Source organism: Peromyscus californicus, unplaced genomic scaffold (assembly GCF_007827085.1).
Source record: "Peromyscus californicus insignis strain IS unplaced genomic scaffold, ASM782708v3 Scaffold_4__1_contigs__length_199733344, whole genome shotgun sequence".
NCBI classification, from domain to species: domain Eukaryota; kingdom Metazoa; phylum Chordata; class Mammalia; order Rodentia; family Cricetidae; genus Peromyscus; species Peromyscus californicus.
In genome coordinates this window covers 137,728,384-137,747,212 of record NW_026294562.1, presented here as the reverse complement: position 1 = coordinate 137,747,212, position 18,829 = coordinate 137,728,384, and the positions used below count along the sequence as shown (strand labels likewise).

At 43.3% G+C, this 18,829-nt stretch overlaps 1 protein-coding gene across 1 annotated transcript in view; it reads left to right on the top strand.

Moving 5' to 3' along the window:
- The first annotated feature begins 2,985 nt into the window (after nucleotides 1–2,985).
- The window catches only part of Mtmr10 (myotubularin related protein 10), a 54,717-nt gene continuing 38,873 nt past the window's right edge, over nucleotides 2,986–18,829 (top strand). Inside the window, exons 1-5 of the mRNA XM_052759989.1 lie at nucleotides 2,986–3,259; nucleotides 3,763–3,823; nucleotides 14,329–14,465; nucleotides 16,552–16,624; nucleotides 17,231–17,373. Of these exons, the coding sequence (XP_052615949.1) occupies nucleotides 3,200–3,259; nucleotides 3,763–3,823; nucleotides 14,329–14,465; nucleotides 16,552–16,624; nucleotides 17,231–17,373 (474 nt within the window). The 5' untranslated portion in view covers nucleotides 2,986–3,199. The remainder of the gene's footprint in view (nucleotides 3,260–3,762; nucleotides 3,824–14,328; nucleotides 14,466–16,551; nucleotides 16,625–17,230; nucleotides 17,374–18,829) is intronic.

Sequence of the window (18,829 nt, the reverse complement as noted above, 5' to 3'; positions counted from 1 at the left end):
TTACAGTCCCCAACTTGTCTCCCATGTCCTGCCACTACAGCAGCGGCTGTTGCAAACTGTAAGTCAGGTCACTCACTTCTCAGCTCAGCTCCGTTGCCAACTTTCAGGAACTGTCACCTGACCTGTTGCTTCCCTCTGACCTCCTCTTCCATGGGATTAGGCTGCTTTAGGATCCTGGCCTCAAATATTTACTCTGAGGCTCTTACTTCAGGGTACTTCTGCTGCTGACCTCTGCCCCCAAAACTCTTCCTTCTGCTTTTCACCTCCCTACTCTTTTCAGTCTCTGCTCAGATGTGATCTATGCAGTAACGCCTTCCTGATTTGACCTAAATCTTAATAAATACAGTTACTTTTCTCTCCCATTCTTAATTTCCTTTACAGTACCTTTAAACCATGTTATATGTTATCTATTAATTTTTTTCTTTCTACTCATAATGAAAATGTCATGAATGTAAAGAACATTGGCCTCTTTCAAGTCCTGATTTAGGCCCAATACAAAGCTGGCACTCAATAAAAATCTGTGAATTGACTGAATGAGTGACTAAATACCTATTGGTATTCAGAAAAAATTAGCTCTTTCTTTTCTTTCTTCCTTTTTTCTGTCAAGGAAAAGAAAGTGATCTCTCGGGGATGCCAGTGTTCCCTATAGTAGAAAACCAACTTTGGAAACATGTGAAATTAGACAAACAGCTTAAACAGAGACACAAAAGCCAAAAGAAGGGGGCACTTGCAGTAGTCAAGGTCAGAATCAGAGGCTGCAAAACCCAGCAACAGACGGGCTTCCAGCACCCCTCAAACACACAGTCTGAACCAATGATGCCTAATGAGACTGGACCTAGAGACAGGACCATTGAGACAAAAAGTTGGGGTGTTAATCAGATAAGCTCAGAGTTCTAAGATGAAAGACCCACCATGTGAGAACACAGCAAGAAGAAAGCTATTGGCTAACGATACCGAGAGCCCTATTGGCCTGGTAGCAAGGGCTGTGATCTCATCTACTACAGGGAGGCTGAGGCAGGAAGATCCTAAATTCAAGGCCAGCAACTCAGTAAAACCCTATCTCAAAATAAAGGGGTTGGGGCTGGTGTTCAGTGGTAGGGCATTTGCTGAGTACATGGGAAGCGCTCTATTCAGTAGAGTGTCTAGTACAGCAAGAAAAAGAAAAGGGGAGAGAAACTGTTAGGATCCTGTCCTCACTCCTGTACATGCGCAGCTCAGGGTCTTGCATCTTACTCATCAAGGGGCCCTACGGATGTGCCTTAAGTAGCTGGATGCAGACCCCACGCTCTCTCTGCTCCAGCCATCTTTCTCTCTCTCCAGGCCTGGCTCTCCTCTCTCCTATCCCCTCCTTCCTCCCAATAAAGCTCTCTAACTCTGGTAGTCGTGGCCGTGGCTCGTGATTTTCCTGCCGGTAACCAGCGCCATTTATCGTCCTTTCAGAAACTCAAAATCATTTTGACAGAGCCTTGATTTTGTGCTTCTCTGACTCCGTAATTGTGATAAATAATACATTTTTGTTGTCTAGATCAGGGTGCCTGGAGCAGCAAGACAGGAGCAACAGGCCAGATCATTCAATATTTTGTTATAGTGCCTATGTGGGCTAATACAACTAGATATCCAGAATATGTTACTGAAAAAATTATCCACAAAAATTACTGTTAAACCAATAACAAATCTGGAGTTTTCCCACTTTTTAAATTTTGTTGACATGCATATTAAAGTCGTAGATCCTAAGAAAACAAGAACAACAAAACCCAGAAAAGGGCACAAGTGTTTGAAGACTATTAGGGGGTTAAGTCCATTTCATGTAGGGAAGTAACAGAATCGTCATAAAAACTGAAGTGCACCAGTGGTTTTTCACAATCAGGTGTGACTAAATGATTAGCAAGAAAGATAAGTGGGAGAGCAACTCTTTGGATCTCTGCTTCTTGAACACACACACACACACACACACACACACGCACACAATTAGCGAATCGGGCACATTTGTCAGCACGGTGACTGATTTCTGGGGCCACATCAGTTTCCCTGTGACATTCGTGATAAAATGCTGGGTCGGGGCTTTGTTTTTCAAAGTATAATGGCATGGAATACCACTGGCTCTCTCCTACCAAAGGCTACTTCAATTCAGAAGCATGGTTAAGTCTAGAAATAACCTGCACGATGCTGAAGTTGGGCTGCTCTTTGCAACTTTGGGGCAGATTCTCATTTCCACAATCCAATGTAGTCCCCAATACGCTGGCATTTTCTCTCACTGGGCTTCTGATGACTTATCAGTTCAATAGCTTCTTTCTATATGAGGATGGAAAGGGAAGGGAAGGGGACAACTTGCTTAATATCTTTTTTCACTTAAAGTTTAACGAGAAGAATAAAATCGGTAAACTAAATTGAGGATTCTGCTTTATCAGCCAATATCATCTGTCCCGGCCACCCAGCACAGGCCAAATCTGCACCTCAAGGAAACCAGTAATTAGGTCAACTGCTGGCAAGAGATCCTCCCTTGTGTCTTTGAGTTCTACTCTGACAACCAGGTCTGTGACAATGCCTAAATCTTTGGGTCCTCCACAAGGAGGACCCCTCAGTGGAGGACCCCTCAACGCGCAGACACCTGGAACCCTGAGGCCTCGGGTTGTCAGGGGTCTTTTCCCCAGCCTGCAATTCTCCTGCTTTAAAACAAACAAACAAACAAACAACAACAAAACGATGCCAGAAAGTAGCTCAGGAGGGAAGACTAACAGGCAGCAGCTATCGCAGATGACAGACTCCTGAGAACTGGGGTCAGGGACAGCAGCTACAGTGCACACCACAGTCCACAGAGGCTTCGCGTGACCGCCAGAACCAAGCGAGTCCGCAGGAGGCCCGTGAAGGCCGCCGTGACCCCTGCGAGCCTCCGTAGAAGCGTGCTCTCAAGATGGCCTCTCGGGGGGCCCCGGCGGCGCCCGGCACCAGCGTCGCGCTCCGCGACAGTCCGGCCTAGAGGCCGGGAGCTTCGGCCCGAGCTCCCCGCGCCGCTTCCGGGGATGGGCGTGGTTCTGACCGGCCCCGCCCACCGCGGGCGGACCCTGGGCCGCGTCGGTCCCGGCCCGTCAGTCCGCCCGGCGGGGCGGGCCGCAGACCCCGCCTGGGCATTTGCACCGGGAAGGTTGATCCCGGAGGCGTCTGGCCGGCCACAGGGCCGGGGCGCCCAGGCAGCGGCACCATGTTCTCCCTCAAGCCGCCCAGACCCAGCTTCAGGTCCTACCTCCTGCCGCCGCCCCAGGTAAGCGCTCGCCGCTCCGCGGGCCGCCCGGGACCTGGACGCGGCGCGGGGAAGCGCGCCTCCCGGGAGCCACGGGCGCGGTGGAAACTTGTAGAGCTCCGCGGCGGCCATTCTCTGGCCGAAGTCCTGCGGTCGGTCCCTAGTCCTGCCGGGTGACGAGACCTTAGGGACCGTCCCGAGCTGCGTTTCTTTTCTTCTTCGGGGTTGGCCGCCGACCCTGCTCTGACTGCCAGATGGTTGCAGCGCCGTGGACACCTAGCCGAGCTTACCTGTCTAGTTAATTGTGAACTCTTGAAAGCGGCTTGCGCTGTGGTAAAGGTGGTTTATTGTCAGACTCTCGAGTCGATCCTGAGTAGATCTGAAGACGATCTCGATCTGGACGGGAAAGAGTTTTAAGTAGGAGCTTTATGTCTGTCGCGTGTGTCATCACTTAGAAAATTTGCCTTAGTGTCTCATGAGAGGGCGGCATTTGGATTTTGCTTTATTTTGTTCATGTATTTCAGACCGACGATAAGATCGGTTCCGAACCGAAGATTAAAAAACTGGAACCAGTCCTTTTGCCAGGTAAACTGCAGAATTCTAATGTGTTTTGGACTGATGTTGTACGGAACAGTATTGTGTGGTTAACGTTCCCTTTCTATTATTTTAAACATTCTCCAGTTAAAAAAAACTTTAGAAGTGAGAAGAGAAAGAGTTGGCTGGACATAATTGATGTTTGTCTCAGAAAGTTCAAAGTACCCTAGAAGACATTCAACAGCATAGCTACCTCATTTTCTTTCCGGCCTTCCGAAATGTTCATTTAAAGACGTATCTAGTTGTTTGGGTAGTGAAAGTACTTCTTGCCCTACATATGTGTTAGCACCTCATGAATTCGTGATTGATAATCAGATCATCATCATTTTAATGTGTTATGACAGTATGAAAAGCATGTCTGTGTCTCTAAGTGAATGACAAAGCTTAGCAGACATTGGATTACTCTGTAATTGTTTTTTGAAGTTGTCAACTGCATGCCAATTTGCTTTTTTTTTTTTTTTTTTCAGTTTAGAACTTTGTTTCCCAGTAGAGGCACTATTGACCTTTCTGGCTGGGCAGTTCTTTGTTGTGTGAAGAGCTGTCCTGAGCTGACAACAGCCATCCCTACATCTTTGGCCTGTATCTGTTCTGTGCCAGTGGTACCCCATCTCCTGCTAACTGGTTGTCATGTCCTCAGCACAACCAGAAGGTCTCCAGGCATTGCCCTATCTATGTTTGTGTGTGTGAGGGAGTGTGTGTGTGTGGGGGGGGGGGGGGGTGCATGTGTGCCTCTTAGGGTCATCCTTGGGTTGAGAAAGACTTGTTGAGAACAAATTTGCCCGAGATGAAGGACCTTAGAAATAGAAGTAGGGATTCATAGGGAACAGTTTTACTGTTGAAAAACTATTACTTGATTACTGTTTTGAATTATGTAACAATTACACAAATAACTAAAGAAAAATCAGTTGTTTAATAAGATATTTGGGGCAAATAACCAGACAGGTAGGAAGGCCTATCTTAAACTATAATCAAATACCAGTTTGTTATGCCAGAAAAGAAACCCCAGAATCATTACTTAAATAAGTAAAACTTTGTAGATAGTAACTTAACAATTGTGGAAAGTTAAAAAAAGTAGTAAGTAGGGATAAGCAATTAACACGTCAACCTTTGGTTCTGTACAGTAGATGCCAACTCTTATTTTTATTAGAGTTCTGTTTTTCTGGATTGTATTAGTGTCTTTCACTCAGTGTTGACTAATGAACCCTTTCTGCTCTCCCGGAGAGTGAGCAGTACAAGTACTGAGTGACCCTTGCTCCCTGTGCATGCTCTCTGTTGGTATTCGCCACTGTAGGCATTTTAAAAACAGCAAGGGGAACAGAATGCGTGCTGACTGAATGCCTGTGAGCTGTTGAACTTTGTTATTACTTTGAATTGGTCTGGTTCTCAAACAGCTGATCTCCTCTTCCACAACTCTGTGCTTTGACACTAAAAACAATGTAATCTTAGCTACAAATGCTCATGGCTTGTCTTTTAAAATTAGCTTTTAAATGTAAGATATGCTTAGGAAAAGTGTCAGTGAATATGAATATGGTTGAATTTTCTTAGTGAAGAATTAGTCTTTAAAATTACTAAAAAAAAAAATAACCATTTTCTTGGGAAGATTTTAACAAAGTTTCTGATTGTGAGTAGTATTCTTTTTCTAGAAATAACACTGCCTTCTGTTTAATTGCCCGTTAAGAAACTTCCTGACCTCTATTAGTTTTTCTTGCAGGAAAGCTCATGACATCTCCAAATCCCATACTTGTATGCATGGTAACTCTGATGTCCAGTTTCTCTTTGCTCCTCACTTATCCCTACAGAACACGGAGCTGATCCTGAATTGTAGAGTCTTGCCCCTTGCCTTACCTCTCCTGTTTTTATCCTCTCGTTCCCACTTTTCCATGCTCTTTGAAGTTGTGCTCGGGCTGAGCATCCCATTGTGGTCCCCTTTTCCTGCCTTAACTCTAATGTCAACTCTGTGATTACTGCTAGAACCCATGCTGTCCGTCTTCTGCCCACAATATGGCACGCTACACATGTAATCTGGAGAACAAGGAGGAAGTATTGTTATCTAACAACCTAGAGTAGTGAGGGTTGTAGCTCATGGTAGATTGTGTGCATGCTTAATATGTGCAAGGCACTGGGTTTGTTCCTCACCACTACAAAAATGACAATGAATGAACAACCATAGAGACCTAAGCTAGGATAGTACTTTTACTGAGGGCTTGGCTAATACAGTTCTGGCCTTCATTGCAGTCAGTGGGCAAGAGAAAATCTGTCCAAGTCACCTGTGGCTTTCTTTACCCAGGCACACAGAACAAGAAGTGATTGTTCAATGATATAGTATTGCATGCTGTGTTTTGGCTTACTGCCTTAAGTCCAAGGATATCCTACTTCAGTTGCCCGAGGTTTGAACTTTTGATTCAATAAGCAGATGAAATTAGAACACAAAATCAATTGTTTACTTGTGTGCCTTCCTCATGTGCTCTGTTAGGCCTTAATGCTAAGTTTGAAATGATCCCCATCATTTATTAAGTAAGGAAAAATTGAAGAAAATGACTAGTAATTTAATTCAGATTCTGGTTTATGTCAGTAATTTTCAACTTTCCTGGTTCATGAAGCTCTTTGAGATGGGGATTGTATCAAATTTAGCTTTGTGATCCTGATATCTTACATGGTGCCTGCAATGTGACACTGTGCTGTCACTGAGTGAATGATTGACCCGAAGGACCCCACCCTGCCTAGACTGTTACCTTAGGCATGCATGTGTGTAGCCAGACCAGCTTCTGGACTTCGGAGCAAGAGAAACGCTGCTATTTCAGACTATACATCTCAAGAGAATTGCCTCTGAGCCTATAATTGGAGTGATGTACCGTGTTAGCTTAGTTACCATTCTCTTTGTCATTAGCTCATTATGTGAATCCTGTTTTCTTAGCGTTATATTGTATAGATGTCACTCATTTCATGCTTTTAGAAAATAGTGTGTAACTGTATATGTACGTGAGCATATGAGGACCTCCTGGGTACTAGGCTTTGTGTAGAAGGGAAAGGTTCTTGAAGCATAGTGAATTTGGATCCCAACAGGGCCCTGAGGGGGTCCCTTGCTGCCTGTAGAAGAATGTGATCTGCTAAGTGTTTCCCAAATTCCAGGCACGGCCTGGGTGATGTTTGGGGTGATTTATTTATTTATTTATTTAAGTGTTTGATTGAAACAGTATTGTCTAGGCTGGTTTCAAACCCTTGGGTTCAATGATCCCCTGGCCTCAGCCTCCCCACAGCTGGCACTCTGGGCCATTGTGCTCAGCCTGAAGTGTTTTGTGCTAGGCTGTGGTCAAAGGGAAAGTCAGGAAGATGGACACTTTCTTTCATAATGTTGAACTTACTTGATTTAAACATTGTTGTGTTGATGTTATCCCCTAGCTTCTTTGATTTAGGATATATTCTCTTGCTGAGTAAAAAAATTTAAGTTGGCACAATACAAAGTTAGGAACTCTACTTTGGTCCCCTAATTTTTTATTTTATTTTTTTAATGTGTAGACATGTTTGGAATGTAAACTGGAAAGCACAGGTTGAGTTGATTGTAGTACACTTTAGTGAGCACCATGCAGAGATTATCAGTTACTTGTCTGTCTAGGTGTCCTCCTTTTGACAAATTGTGGTAACACAACTCTACCCCGCCATAGTGTGAGCATGTGAACAGCACAGCGCTGCTTCCAGATGTGCCTGGGTTCATAGTAAGGAAAGCATTTGGTGGTCCCCTGTCCTTCACCTCCAGAAAACCCGTGCCAAAGGTCGGAGAACACTGACGGGATAGAATGAGCTAGAATGACGGTGTTAGCCTCTGGGTTGTTTTTGTCCTTGATGTCCAGCTAACACACAAAGCTGCCTCTGGGTTGTTTTTGTCCTTGATGTCCAGCTAACACACAAAGTTGCTAACCTGGTTCCAGGCATGCTTCCGACACCTGAACTTTGAATTCATCCTTGGCTGATGTACCTTTTAGGTCAATCCTCACAGCAGCCCTGTCAAGCAAGGTACTAATCTGTCTTCATTTGACAGCTGAGAGAACCAGCAGAATTAGGGAGGCTGCCCAGTGTTGCACGGCCTGCAGCATGGCCCACCTCGCCAAGCCGGTGACTCTCACATACAGATGCATGCTTTGAAACTGTGGAGGGCGGATTAACTGTCAGTCAAGAGAAAATTCTCTAGTGAGCCGGGCGGTGGTGGCGCACGCCTTTAATCCCAGCACTCGGGAGGCAGAGCCAGGCGGATCTCTGTGAGTTCGAGGCCAGCCTGGTCTCCAAAGCGAGTTCCAGGAAAGGCGCAAAACTACAGAGAAACCCTGTCTCGAAAAACCAAAAAAAAAAAAAAAAAAAAAAAAAAAAATTCTCTAGTGGGATGAAAAGAGCCATGTCTTTGGCCCTGCTTTTTTCACAACAGTGACAGATTTTGACCCAGCGTGAGGAAGAACTTTCAATTTCAGCTGCCAGAAAATGGCATGTCTTAAGAGGTAGGGATTTCCTGTGGCTGGCCTTGCTGAGGAGTGACTGGTAGAATGCCAGCACCTTTGTGATTGGGATGCAAGGTTTGTTGTGAGTAGGGCTAGATGACCTTTGCTCTCTTCCCTCCCTTAGGCAGGATCTTTTTAAGGATCCTGGAGGTGGGAGGGAGAAGATTGAAATGCTATGACTAACTATAATGGATTGCTTTGTTCTACAGGTATGGAATGCCCGGTGTTGCTTGGCAGAGGTTTTTTGTTTTGTTTTTTGTTTTGGGAAGGGTAGGGGTTAGGATTCTGCCCTTACACAGTTTCAGTTTACTGGGGGAAGTGCTGTAGTGGAGGAGAACAGAGGTTGTAAGGGCTCAGGATAGTCACCTAAGTCAGATTTGGGGCTCATCAAGGAGTGTCAGCAAAAGCTTTCTCAGGAAATGTTTGTCCTCTGAATTTAAAGTGTCAGCTAAGCCTGGGCCACTGTTCTGGAAGCCCTGTGTCAGCTCAGTTCATTCTTCCTCTTCCCAAGTACAGAACCAACAGCACTCCAGTTATAGAGGTCAGCTAGGGAATGCCCTAATTATCAGATCTCTTGTGGTCAGATCAGGGACGTATCCATCCACAGGCCATCTGGGAAATGACAGCAGCATCGGTGTGTGGCTGTCTTCATTTATGTTGTGCATTCATTGTTTGTACCATTTATGTATTGTTCTTGTCTTCTGCCTCACACTGCGTCTCATATCCTCGGTTGGGTTGTAAATCGCTCGCTGGCGAAACCGAAAACAAAACTGTCTTTTAAAGAGCTCCTATAATACCTGTTTGAAGATGGCTTCCTAGATGCTTTAGACTGACTTTGTAGTATTTTAATTCATAGATCCACTGTTTTAGAAGATCAAAGGACTGCTAACATGCCCCTGGACTTGGGAAGGGTGTCACCAACTGCACTACTTTAGCACTAGGCTTGGGCTTCACCTGGAGCCTTCACAATGTTGCATTGGTGCATTTCTTATGCTCCTGCTTCAGCACCTCAGCCAGCATGGTGCTAGCTGCTCACATCAGTCTTTCCACTGGTGCTGAGAAGCTTCTGAACTTCTTAAGTAAACTCCTACTTAAGGCAGGATAAACTCCCAAGTCTTTACTGTAGATTTGCTAACACTCCACGGTACTAACGTTTCCTTCAATCACTGCCTCCCAGACACTTCACTCATTGTTTGGGTCTTTGTCACTGTCACATTTGTCACATTCTGTACTGTCACAACCTTTCTGTTTGTTATTTCACTCTGGTGCTTTCCCCAGACCTGCACCGTAGCAACGGTCCTGCTCCCCTGTGGGCTGCACTCACTGGATGTGGTGCTTGGATGACGGGCTTTTGTTGTGCTGTGTGTGACCTGCACAGTCACCACCAGAAGCAGCATCACACATTTTGTTTATCTAATACGTACCTCGGACTTGTCACCACCAGAAGCAGCATCACACATTTTGCTTATCTAATACGTACCTCGGACTTGCAGTTACAACTTTTAAAGTTAGGGTGAATAACTGGTGACAGCTTACCCCATACTGTTCTTGAGTGCTACAGGCCCCATGTCCAGGGAAGCCTTCCCATATAAGGTCAGCTGGAGGTCCCTCTGTTTCAAGCCATGTGTTGAATTACAGAAGACTTTGCTCTGGATTATTTTCCAAACTGAAATTTATGGGAAAATTTATTTCTATTTACCAAACATATATTGACTTAATAATTCCATGGGGCATTAAAGAGAACATGTATGATCTTTTTCCTCCTTGGAGATTAAAATTTTCCCTTCTTATACCATTTGGAGGTCATTGTCTTTCCATTTCTTTTTTCATTTGTCTTTCGAGGTAGAAGAGTTTTGAGAAAACCTTTCAGTGCTTTCTTGGTTCCCTCCCGCTTTGGTAGAAGCTCTCAGCTAGCTCCTGATTTGCCAAGTTTTGCTAGGATGCCTTTGCTTATTCCACACTAAAGCCAGTTCCCTGCCTGCTTGCTTGTCATGAGCACTCTCGGTTAATCCCCAAAGTGCTGCTCTGGAAAGCGCTTGCTGGTGTGGACAGTTCCTCTATGACTGAGCATGCTGAGTAGGGAGTTGGAGAAGTGATGCAAGCCAGTGTGAGCTGTCCCTAGGGCACCACCTCTCATTACCGAACCAGTATGGGAGTGGTCTCCAGGAAAGTCCATGGCCTCTGGAGTTTTACAGCTTTTAATACAAGTTTCTCCTTCAAGATTACTAACTTTATTTTTTTTTTTACTTTATTATAAAGAATACCTTGGAGATAAATAAAAACATTACACACCAAAGGGCCACTAATTTAAGTGTAAAGAAGAAAATACACTTTTTGCATCACTACTCTTCATAAGCCTATGTGGGAAGAGATTGCTGTGTGTACTCTTTCTTCTGTTTTAAGCAAGGCTGTTTTTATGACAGCAACCTAGAACACCTCTTCCCTCCTTTGAAATGTTAGGAGCAGACCACTGTTGAGTGAGTAGGCAGCATTTCTGTTGGGTGCTGCAGCTCATTGGTGAGAGTAGTCTTGACTTTGATGGACATGGTTTCTTAAGCAGGTTTTCTGTGTTCATCCTAGCACTGAGTGGGCCCCCTGGGCTCCCTAGACTACTGCAGTATTGCATAGTCACCTGCCTTCAGACAAGAACACCTAAACACATCTAAGCTTTGTTTAAGGTAATTTATCAGTTGTCATTTTTAAGAAGTCATCTGTAATGCCGGGGTCAGGAAACTTTTTTGTGTCAAATGCCATACAATAAACGTTGTAGGTGTTGTGGGCGAGGTCAATGTAGAAGCAGCAAAAGCAGCACAAGAATAAAATTTTATTTACAAAAAGAAGCAAGATCTCTGTGTAGCCAGGGGCTGTGGTTTACCATTCCATGCAGCCATCATATGCATCCCCCCCTCCTTTGCCTCAGCCTCACTAAATTCGAAGGCTGGGTATTTTATTCCTGACTGCATTGGTAAGAGTCCAATTGCTAGAGAAGGGCCGCTGTGGGGATGGGGAGTGATAGGTAGGTAGGTAAGTAAGAGACAGATAGACAGCTAGGTAGGTAGGTAGGTAGGTAGGTAGGTAGATAGACAGACAGACAGACAGACAGATAGAGATGGAGATAGAGATACAATTGACAGATGGTACTCACACAGTCACAGTGTCTTAGTCCTGCAGCCCTTCATCCTTTTCTTACCATGATTGCCTCTACCCCTTCTCAGGAAATCCTACAGTGTGGCTTGACTTGCTTGTTTTTAGATGAGTTTCATTTGAGTGTAACATACATACATACAAGTACGAATGAATCATGAATGATGCAGCTCTTGCCTTTCTGTAACATTGTTTTGAGAGTCCTATTGCAGATAAATTGGTTGGGGGTGGTGCAATATGAGGTTAAGCAGAAGGTCTGGGTTACAATACAGGAAGGTATTTTCTGTCTGTAGTGGAAATAATTAGTTCAGTTACTTTAGTCTTATAGAGAACTAAGGGTACAGAGGTTGACTGTTCAGTAGCCTGGATTGTGATAGGCAGTTGGTAAGCTCTCTGTGGAAGGAACTATAGATAATTTCATTTGTTTCTCACTAGAATGCAATTAGGAACAGCACTGTGAATCTTTAATTCAATGTTGATACTTGCTCCATGTCACTACAACACATTTACATTTATGAAAGTATGTAGAAACAAGGACAGAAGGCTGTTGTGGCTGGGTTCCACATCCATGGATTCAGCCAACTCTTGATGGCAGCTCTTCTAAAGTCATGGGACTGAACATGACAGTTTTGTCCCTGTCCTTATTCCCTAGCAGTACTGTGCAGTGACACAACACTGACATTGTCTTGGGTACTTCAGGCCATCGAAGAAGCTTTAAAGACTGTGGCTAAGTTGTGTGCATTGCCCCACCATGTATATAAGGAACGTTAGCATCCACAGGGTCTGGGACCAATCCCCCATGGGTGCTGAGGGACTCTTGGGAAGTTTTACATTTATGTCTGTTTTTAAAGTCTTAAGAGTATGAAAGTCATTTAACCTTTTTGGTGCCAAGTCCCTTATCTCGGTAGTAGAGAAAACATCTGCCCATCTCTCATATAGACTGTCTAAAGAATCAGTCAGGATAAGCACTGAGAAGTCACCAATCCCAGATGATACTGTTCCCTGTATGTGGAGGGACAGCTGTGGCATTTCTGTGATTACATTCTGCCTTTGTGTACCCAAACAGTCCTCATCTTTCAACTCAGCTGGCTGCGTGACCAGATGAATGACTGGTTTCAGCACTGTTCAGAGCAGCCTGAGTTATGCTGCTGCTGGTTCTCTGTTGGGAATATCACCTACTCACATGAAAACCTAAGCTAGAGAATATTGGGCTTCCTAGAGAAATAGAGTTGGTTTGTTTTGTTGTTGGTCTAACCTGGGGACTTTGTACATGCTCTAACACTGAGTTACGTGTCCAGCTGTTGCTTTTTAGGGACAGTTTCACTGTGTACTTGATTGGTCTTGTACTCTGGGTCCTTCTGCCTAAGTACTGGGCTACAGTACCACATGTAACTTAGTGAGCTGCCTGTAAGGCATTTGCTTTGCTTAGCCACTCAGGTCACTGGTTTTATTCCTTTTCAGTAAACCAGGGGCATAGAGTTGGTTTCATTCCTTTATTCAGCACTGTCTTAGCATGCACCTAACATGTACTAGGTACTGTTCTATGCACTACAGTGTCAGCACTGAACAAAGCGTCTGTTTTCTACCACCATTGGATGTATACTCCTGGCTGCGAGGCAAGCATTAACTTAGAAAGTAAACATGTGATCCCGTTGTAGCTGTGATGAGCACTGGAATTACAAGTCTACGGTGCTGTGATGAGAGGGATTTCATCCAGGCAGGGAGATTGTTTTAAAGCATTCTTGAGCGCAGCCGCTGTCTGAAAGAGTCTTCCAAGACAGAGGGGCATGTCCAAAGACCCATAAATGGAAGCAGTGTGGTATATAAAGGGATTCATAGAAGGCCATTGTGGGTAGAGCAGGAGGGCGAGGAAGACAGCTGAGCAGGACTTGGCATTCAGGGCCTTACTCCATGTGAAGGAGGCTTGTATTCAGGATGGAAATTTTCTCAAGTGATTTGAGCCAGAAAGTTGACATGAGCATATGAATTAATTCCTCAAGTAAATATTAGGGGTTGCTCTTAAAATTAGCCTCATGAATTTTTAAGAGCTTTGAACAAAATTTATTCATCATCACTCAGATTTATTGTTAACATTTTTGTTAGAGGATTGTGTTAAAACTAAAGTTCCATTCTTCAGGAATTAGGTGTTTGGGGATCGTCAGCAAGCATGTCTGGTCATCACTGTGAGAACAGTGTTCTGGAAATAGGAGGTGTAAGTATCCTGGCTTTTCTGCCATCGACACTTAGAAATGTGCCTTGTCTAATCTCACTGTAGCTCTTAAAATGATGATCAGGTTTTCAATTCCTCTTCGAGAGATTGCTCCTTTCAAAAGCATGTGAGAGGTCTCATTTGGGTTTCTAATATTTGTTTTTCCAGTCTTCCCTTTTAACTCAAACTTTATTTTAAAGTTTTATGTTTATTTCAATTTGAGTGCAAACGTTTTATGGAGTATACTTTAAAGCAGATAAAACTGGATGCTGGTTCTCATCCCTTACAAAATGATCAGACATGATTGTTAGTGCATGTCACATCTTAGCAGAACACAGATACTCCATCACAGATTTCTCAGGAACACCTGTGGGCCTAGTGAACTAGAGGCAGTAAAGCAGAAGCAAAGCCCCAGGCTGGGGCCAGCCTTTCTGGGTCAGTCAGCTCAGACCCCAGAGCTGTTGGAGTCTCATTCTGTACCATACCCATTAAGGACACAAAGCACTCCCAATACCCACAAATGCCAGCAGCCAGTGGCAGCTCCTCTTCACGATTGTTTCAGATGTCACCAGTCATGAGGTCCTCCAGTAAGGTCACACAGTGGTTTGGGGGTTTGTTTGGTATATTTGTAGCTCACTGTGATTTTTTTTTTCTAGGAGAAATTGTTGTAAATGAAGTCAATTTTGTGAGAAAATGCATCGCAACAGACACAAGCCAGTATGATTTGTGGGGAAAGTTGATATGCAGTAACTTCAAAATCTCCTTTATTACAGATGACCCAATGCCTTTACAGGTATTGATTTATGTACTGTTTAGTTTTGTTAAGGCTTTAACTCTAAGTGGAATGTATTGTTATATAAATAAGAGAGATGGAAAATTGTGAAAAATTATCAATGAATCATTAATGTTGGAAATATACTCTATAAAATGGAGTTGATAGACTTAACAAGAGGACATAAATTTGTGTGGGTAGATAAGGAATGATGGATCTGGGAAGAGTTGGGGAGGGATGAGTATGATCAAAATACATTGTACAAAAATCTCAAAGAACTAACAAAAATAATTTTTAAAAAATCAAAATATAGTGAAGGAGAATGTCACAACTTGCTCAAGGAAGAGTGGGTTTTGTGATTTGGGGTTTGTTTTCTTTTGCTGTAGTATTAGAGATCAGACTAGGGTCTTTGAACATGTTCTGCTGTTGAGCTACATTCCCATTCCAGAAAATGTGTATGGGATAGCTCAGGCTGGCTTTGAACTCTTGATCTTCCTGCCTCTGCCTCCCCGAGAACTTGATGACACCTCACACTAGGCTGAGATGATTTTACATACTCTTCTTCATTTATCCTCTGGGATTCCTGGTGATATGTCCCTTTCACTAAGGGAGTTATTTCTTTTCCTCCACTTTTAGAAATGTGTTTCTAAAAACAAATGTTCTTTTTGACTAATCATGAAGAGAAAAACTCAGTTATTTGGCATATAATATTATAAATGTTGAACATTTTACTGATTTATTTGTTTGTTTTCTAACTAATTAGCTCTTTTTCCAGAAACTTGAATTCTACTTTCTAGTGTATAGTAAGAGTAAAAAAAATTGACTGAATGTTTCTTTAATAACCCAAGCATTTCTTTGCATGATTTGTGTGTAAGCGTTTTTTTTTCATATAGTCATTCACTAATTTTCCAGTATTTTCTGCATCGTCTTGTATGTATTAATCTTCTGAATTATCCTTAGACTAAATTTAAGGCATTAGCAATGTTTGCTATGCAGGGAGACAAGCTCTTCTGATGTGAACTTGAGTTTCCCGGTTGTCTTTGGCTTCATGAATGCTCTCTGGCCCCAGACTTCACTGAGCAGGAGAAACCTTAAATCCAGGTCCAGTGATAGAGCGGTGCCTTGCTGACAGCTGTGTTTCGGTTTGGAAATGATCAGGAAGTATTTTCCAGGAGGTGTAAACAGTGGACTGTCGCTCATCGAAAGCCTTCTCTACCACTTTCTCTTTCTTCTCTCTGCCCACTACTGTCCTTCTACAGGGTCTCATGTACCCCTGGCTGGCTTCACACTCCATGTGTAGTTGAGAATGCAGTTCCGATCCTCTTGCCTCTACCTCCTGAATCCTGGAATTACAGATGTGTTCCACCTTGCCAGAGTGTTATTCAGTGCTAGCCATCAAACCCAAGACTCCTACCTACATCCCCAGCCCCAAATCCTTTTCTAAGGTTGTGTACATGGGAAACTGAGGCAGGAGAATCACAGTTTTAAGGTGAACCTGAGCCAGCTCCTATCTCTAAACAAAACAAACAAAAAAATTTTAGTCATTGTTATGTTCTAGATAGTCACTTCCCACACTAACTCTCTTATAAAAATCAAATATGATTTTACTCATTAAAATCTGATGACCTAAGAGCTCCCTTTCTTTTATTATCTTGTGGCCAATTCATCTAGAACTAGGCATGCAATTGTTTGCCTATAAAGAATTGATCATATTACATCTCTCAGATATTATAGTAGCATTGTGGTATATATTTTAATTTCCTTCTGTTAGAATAAAAGTGAGGGGGTAAGTGTGGCAACCTATGCCTGTAATCCTTGCGTACAGGTAGTTGAGGCTAAAGAGTTCTCAGGGGTTAAAAGTCAGCCTGGGCTACCTCATGAAACCCTGTCTCAAAACTCAAAGTATATGTGCCCTCCCTCTACTTCCTCCTAACGTGTGCTATGAGATGCTGTTCTCTGTGGATGGAGGGCCCTTGTCACGCAGCAAAGGTTTGTGTTCCTTGACAATAGTATACTGAGTTTCTTATCACATTAAAAGTAAGGCTTGCTACTACCATTTCGAGGTCATTGAGAAAAAAATTCACATTATTATCATCTTTTATTTCAGAAATTCCATTACAGAAACCTTCTTCTTGGAGAACATGATGTCCCTTTGACATGTATTGAGCAGATCGTCACAGGTATGTGGTATTCTGCGTGTGCTCTCTAAATGTTGAAGCTGCATGTGATAGCCCTGCTTAGAGGAGAGCTTCAGCTACTAGGGAGGCTGAGGCGGAAGTGTCTCTTGAGTGCCAGAGCCCAAGGCTGTCCTGGGAAGCACAGTGAGATTATTTCATGAAATGGAATGGGGCTCTAGAAATTGATTGAAATCCAGAAGTAGTCCTTGTAGGGCCATAGTCCCAAATATTTGAGGTGGAATTTTATTTCTGTAGACTTGCTTTTTATATTTATTCCTTTTAAGTCCCAAGAACGCAACAAACAGAGAAGTCAAGAAATCCTTGTAAAATGAAGATATGATTTTTTATTTATAAATTATGGTTTCTTTTTAATTAAAAATCCAATCATTAAATGTATCAATGCAAAGTCTTCTAAAATATCACCAAAATCATCGAGCTAACCCTCCACAGTTCTAGGAGCTGCAGGTAGATATGAAAAGTCAGGACGTAGCATCTGGCCATGGGGTCTGCTCCAGCAAGGGTCTCTGCTGGGAAGGTGTTTAAGAATGCTGAAGAGCACAGAGCAGAACTTTGTCACATTCTCCCCACCCCCTTTGTTTTCTTCCTAAGTGAATGACCACAAGAGGAAGCAGAAAGTCCTAGGTCCCAACCAGAAGCTAAAATTTAATCCAACGGAGTTAATAATTTATTGTAAAGATTTCCGAATTGTCAGATTTCGCTTCGATGAATCGGGTCCCGAAAGTGCCAAAAAGGTAATCCTGTTAAGCGTTATCCAATTCTGAATTCTATACTATTTTTCTATTTTTAGTTATGTGGAAGTTGTTTTTAAATGTACGTATTATTATTTCCTTTACTGTGTATGTGTAGGCATGAGCACACGTGTCGGTCAGAGGACCAGTTACTGTAGTTGGGCCTCTTTCCATCCCAAGGATAAAACTCACGTCCCGTGGCCTGGCTGGAAGCGCCTTTACCTGCTGAAGGCTCTCCTCGCCTTGCATACATTTAATTGCTCATATGTTTTTAGGGGAAGTTATTAGCTGTCTCTTTAAATATAGTTAAAGCCAAGAATATTCAGGGAATTATTTTCTTGTATTTGTTTATAGCTACTTTAAAGTGATCTATGTATTTTTATCAGCTACTAAAATATTAAAGACTTATATAGAAATAAGCATACTTTCTGATTTTTGACTGTGCTAGCCAGATTCTTTCTTAGTTAAAAAAATGTTGAAAAGTTGGAGATCTACTGTAATTTCAATTAGTGAGGTGTTTAGTTTAGTACCAGAGAACTTTGTGAGCAAAGTGAAAGCTAGGCTCTGGCTTCATAAGGATTGGGTGAATGTGTAGTTGTAGAAGGCAGATAGTGATTATTAGTGGTTAAGGAGACCCTCATGAATTAATTTTACTCTGCAAAGGCAACTCAAAGCTAGACACTTTCTAATTGACATTTCTTTCTTGACTTCCAGGGAATGTTTAATATTTCCTCTCTCAGTAAAAGTCAAGAGCAGAAATAATTTCTTTGGTTCCTTGTTTTAGTTTTGCCAGTGGGGTGAAGCTGGTAGGATGAAGCCTCTGTTATGATGCAGAAGACACAGAAAGTGATGAGAGTCCCAGGGGAAAGCCTGGTCCCCTGTAGCAGGACCAGAGCAGCAGTGTCCCAACAGACTAGGACTCACTGTGTCCTCATGGGCCAGGACTCACAGTGTCCCAACAGACTAGGACTCACAGTGTCCTCATGGACCAGGACTCACAGTGTCCCAACAGACTAGGACTCACTGTGTCCCAACAGACTAGGACTCACAGTGTCCTCATGGACTAGCACTCACAGTGTCCCAACAGACTAGGACTCACAGTGTCCTAACAGACTAGGACTCACAGTGTCCTCATGGACTAGCACTCACAGTGTCCCAACAGACTAGGACTCACAGTGTCCTCATGGACCAGGACTCACAGTGTCCTAACAGACTAGCACTAACAGTGTCCCAACAGACTAGCACTAACAGTGTCCTCATGGACCAGGACTCACAGTGTCCTCATGGACTAGGATTCACAGTGTCCTCATGGACCAGGACTCACAGTGTCCTCATGGACCAGGACTCACAGTGTCCTCATGGACCAGGACTCACAGTGTCCTCATGGACTAGGATTCACAGTGTCCTCATGGACCAGGACTCACAGTGTCCTCATGGACTAGGACTCACATTGTCCTCA